This window comes from Macrobrachium rosenbergii, chromosome 48 (genome assembly GCF_040412425.1).
Source record: "Macrobrachium rosenbergii isolate ZJJX-2024 chromosome 48, ASM4041242v1, whole genome shotgun sequence".
NCBI lineage: Eukaryota > Metazoa > Arthropoda > Malacostraca > Decapoda > Palaemonidae > Macrobrachium > Macrobrachium rosenbergii.
In genome coordinates, this window is record NC_089788.1 from 14798129 (window position 1) to 14803152 (window position 5024).

The 5024-nt window shown below is 41.6% G+C and overlaps 1 protein-coding gene across 1 annotated transcript; it reads right to left on the bottom strand.

The window, feature by feature from the left end:
• Positions 1-2989: 2989 nt before the first annotated feature.
• Positions 2990-4279, bottom strand: LOC136831688 (uncharacterized). The gene has a single exon (XM_067092319.1). The coding sequence runs from the start codon at positions 4277-4279 to the stop codon at positions 2990-2992; it is 1290 nt and encodes a 429-aa protein (XP_066948420.1).
• Positions 4280-5024: the final 745 nt, after the last annotated feature.

Here is a 5024-nt window from a genome sequence, read left to right on the forward strand (position 1 = left end):
GGCACCAATTCCTGTGTCGCTGGCGTCTGTAGCTAAGGAAAAGGGGAGAGAAAAATCAGGTGACCTGAGTAAAGGGTAGGTCACCAGAACGGCTTTCAGCTTTTCGAAAGCTCCCTGACATTCCTCATTCCACAAAAACCTGACATCCTTCTTTAATAAATTAGTTAAGGGATGAGCAATGTCAGCAAAATTCTTTATAAACCTCCGATAGTAACTCACCATCCCCAAAAACCTTCTAACTCCCCTTCTGTTAGTCGGAGATGGAAATTCTGATATTGCCTGGACATTAGCCTGCTTAGGAGCTACTCTGCCCAGGCCAATCTCATGGCCAAGGTAAATAACTTTTGCCTGAGCGAAGTCGCTCTTCGACAGATTAACGACCAGGCCTGCTTCCAACAAAACATTAAATAAAGCCCTAATCCTCTGTAAATGAGTTTCCCAATCATTGCTATAAATAATTAAATCGTCTATGTACACTACACACCCTTCAAGGTTTCTGGTTATGAAATTCATTAATCTTTGAAAGGTGGCGGCCGCGTTCTTCATACCAAATGGCATGACCTTGCACTCAAAGAGACCGTCACCTGTCACAAAAGCAGAAATGTCCCTTGCCCTGGGTGTAAGACCGACCTGCCAATAACCTTTAAGGAGGTCAAACTTACTAATAAATTTTGCAGATCCTACACGATCAATACAATCCTCCACCCGAGGCAAGGGAAAACAGTCAGTTTTAGATACTTCATTAACCTTACGATAATCAAAACAAAGGCGATGTTGACCTCCCTCCTTCTTGACCAAAACCACAGGTGAGCTCCAAGTACTGTAACTATGTTCTATGAGGTCATGGTCAAGCATATACTGTACCTCCTGATTCACGATTTCTCTTTTGTGAGGATTCAACCGGTAGGGGCTTTGCTTAATGGGTCGGGCGTCCCCGACGTCCACATCATGCTGAAGAACATTCGTCCGACCGGGAGAATCCTTAAATAAATCTTTGAACTCGTGAATCAGGCTGATTAAAGAGGATGCCTTCCCCGCATCTAAATGCTGAAATTTAAGATTTAAATTATTCAGTATATCAGAATTATTTTTCAAACTAGTGGGTTCCACAGACACAGGATTTTCTACTTCTACACCAACACAACTATCAGGGGCACTAACTACTGTTACCGGATCCGGTTTACTCTCTAAAATCTGAAATAAATGGTTTAATCATATTGACATGACAGAGTTGAGTATTACGTCTTCTATTAGGAGTTTCGATGATGTAATTTACATCATTTACCTTTTTAAGTACCTTCCAAGGACCTGAAAATGCAGCCTTCAATGGGTTCCCTGGGAGAGGTAACAAAACCAAAACCTTATCACCAGGATTAAATGTCCTTTTCTTGGTACTAACGTCATAATTAGCCTTCATAATTTCCTGGCTTTTCAATAAATTTTCCCGGGCAAAATCCCATGCCCGTTGCATTTTTCCCTGAAAATTGGTCATATATTCCAAAACATTAATATCAGGAGCTTCCCCTTCCCAGTGCTCCCTTACGACATCCAAGGGGCCCCGAACACAATGTCCAAAAATTAGCTGGAAGGGGGAGAAACCCAGCGTCTCTCCTGGCATCGAACGGATGGAAAAGAGGGCATAAGGAACCTCCTTATCCCAGTCATTCCCAGACTCCAGGCAGAACTTTTTTAATACTGATTTTAAAGTTTGGTGGAAACGTTCTACCTGGCCCTGGCTTTCAGGATGATAAGGAGAGGACGTAATGTGTTTTACCCCGAGCTCTTCCATCTTTTTCTTAAAATAGCGGCTAGTGAAGTTCGTTCCACAATCCGACTGCAATACCTTCGGAATACCGAACTTTGTGAAGAACCCCACCAGCGCTTCTACAATTTTCTCGCTCTTAACTCTTCTCAATGGAATAGCCTCGGGATACCTTGACATCCTATCAATAACGGTTAATAAATATTCATTCCCTCCTCGAGTGCGAGGCAAAGGGCCGACTACATCAATAATAACTTCTGTGAATGGCTCGCCCACAGAAGGTATAGGGATTAAGGGAGCTTTTGGCACCTTCTGGTTGGGTTTCCCCACCAACTGACAAACCTTACAGGACAACACATGTCTTTTAACATCCTGGCGCATTTGGGGCCAGTAGAAACTTTCAGCCACTTTCTTAAAAGTCTTGGAGACACCAATATGCCCAGATAGATTATTTTCGTGAGACAAAAGCATCAACTAACTCCTATATTTCTCAGGAATAACTAATTGTTTTCTGACCTCTACCATATCAGCAGGTACATCCACCGCCCGGCTGAAACGGTAAACTAAACCACCTTGTTTGGCAAATGTAGGTTTGTCCAAATTATCAACCTCCTCCTCCGTTACATTACCAAACTCTGCCTCTTGGGCAGCCTTAAAGGAATCGACATGCCAGTCGATGTCCCCATTACCCAGAATTTTCATAATACCTTGATCCCTATCAGTCTTTGAGTCAGTCACCTGTCTGTCTAAAATGTCTAAATCCAAATTTACCTTGTCGAGGTTAAGCTCCCGCGCCCGAGAGCGCGTAACCACACCAATAGGAGTATCTAATAAAATGCCATTACATATATCAGCCTGATTATTTTCGTCTAACTTGGTAAAAGTCAAAATAGGATATAATTCCGGTTTTCCAACCGCGATATCATTTGCAATAATTACATCTATTTTTGGCACTGGCAAGTTGTCGACCACTGCCAACTTAACCGTGCCTGACACATCAGGAGAGTCCAAGTAAAAGGTTTCGAGTGGATATGATGAGACCGTATTGGGGAAACCACCTAACAAAACAAATTCCTGTCTGTTTAGGGCGTAATTATCGGGTAATGACCCACTCAAAATTAAAGACTGTGCGGCCCCGGTGTCACGCAGCACTGATATTTTCCTTCCATTCACCTTCTCGGAATCGGGATAAATCATGCCCTCCGAGATATACTCCCTAAACTTCAGTCATTGCGGAGGCACTTCGGTTTCTGCAGATACCACAGTAACAGGTTCCCTAATCTTACTTTCTAAGTACCGTTTTCGTGCAAAACACTCACTTTTAATGTGTCCCTTTTTATTGCACCAAAAGCAATTCACACCGGAACCTCTTCTGGGAGACCTATCATACACCTTATTTCTAAAATTCCCTCCACCATTATCTACATTACTACTGCCGGCTCTACAGTTATCGCTGCTACTATTATTATTATGTACATCCTTACTACTACATTCCTTATTACTACGGGAGTTATTATTCCTATTTACATATTGATGTGATCTCCCTGACGAATACCACTGTCCATTAGCGTCTCTTGCACCAGAAATACTCTTATTCACCTGTTTATGAGTCAGTACATACTCGTCAGAGGCAATTGCCACCTCTTGAAGAGAGTCAAGCTTAAGCTCCTCTAAATGAGTCTTCAGCTCTCTAGACACACAATCCTTAAATTCTTCTACGAGAATCAACTCTCTCAGCCTATCCATCTCATACACTTCCTTTGACTTTAACCAGTCGTCAAAGTATTGCTCCTTCCTGCGAGCAAACTCGACAAATGTAATTTCACTAGTTTTCTTAAGGTTCCTAAACTTCTGGCGATATGCCTCAGGAACTAGGTCATAAGCTTTGAGGACAATGGCCTTGACAGAATCATAATCAAAGCTAAGGTCCTCCTTTAAGTTCGTATATACCCTTTGAGCCTTCCCTTTAAACCGACACTGAACCAGCGTGGTCCACATATCTTTTGGCCATTCCAGTTTTCGGGCAACTTTCTCAAAAGCACAAAAGAACTCAGACACATTCGACTCATCGAAATGAGGGACAAGCTTCAAAGCACCAATCAAGTTAAACTTATTTTCTACCCGACTAGGTTCCCCGCACTCCAACCGTAACCTAAGAACTTCCAACTCATGCTCGCGCTCCTTCTCACGCTCATGCGATTCAAGCTTAGCCTTTTCCAAATCTAATTCCCTTAACCGTGTTTGTTCCCTTAAGATTTGCAATCGCAATTCACTTACTTCATCGCTATCAACATCATAATTACTCTTTTTAGGAACTGCACCCTTTGCGGAATGAACCGCCTTCAACACTTGATGAATCAATTGACCTTTCCTAATGTCAGCCGAGACGTCTAACTCCAAATGATCAGCGAGTATAAAAAGCTGTTCCTTATTCAACTCAAACAAATTCTCCTCCCACTGAGGATCAGCCAAAAACTGCACGGCAGCCTCAGTTTCAAAATCATCAAAATAATGCATCTTCACAGTAAGACAACCAAGACGGGGAAGCTATCCAGAAACAACAAAACCTAACCCCACACCTCTTTGAATGTACAATGCCTGCCTTATGCTGAGGATCTGGCAAGGTCGCCAAAATGTTATGGTGGCCTCCTGCTCAACATAAATTATCAAAATTATTATGATCCCTGTAAATTTTCAGAGCCTTAGACCAGCCATAGGGTATCCCCTATTACACACATCTCGTGTAAAAATAAAATTAATATACAGTATATACCAGATCCAGGTTGTATGAATACCCTGATTTCTTATGAAAAAGGATTTATTCTTTCCTTAAACTCTTATAGGCAGATTTTCAAAAGAACCAAAGACTTCAAAAGGGCAGTTAAACCCACGAAGTCAGGATCCTCAGCAAAACACTGTACACTCAAAGAGGAATAAGAAAAACCCGAACTTTACTAAAATAACAATATTTATTATTGAAATAAAGAAAGCCGTAAATGATGGTTGGGGCTAGAAACCGCATTCAACTACAAAAATCAAAACACAAGCATTCCCCATTCGCCTACGCTAACATGTATACCGACAGGAGGAGGGAAAGTCACAGAGGGAGAAAGAAAAAACAACAAACTCACGATGACGAAAAAAAACACAAACATACGACAGTAGAAGGCAAAGATAGAAAAAAACTTAATTCTAATTATAACACTCAAAATACCTTAACCTAACTTACAGTAATAACATCAGTCTTTATCTGAATCACTAA

What these genes read in the sequence shown, in the direction of transcription:
- LOC136831688 (XM_067092319.1), bottom strand. Translation starts at nt 4,279, where the DNA reads ATGCATTATTTTGATGATTTTGAAACTGAGGCTGCCGTGCAGTTTTTG.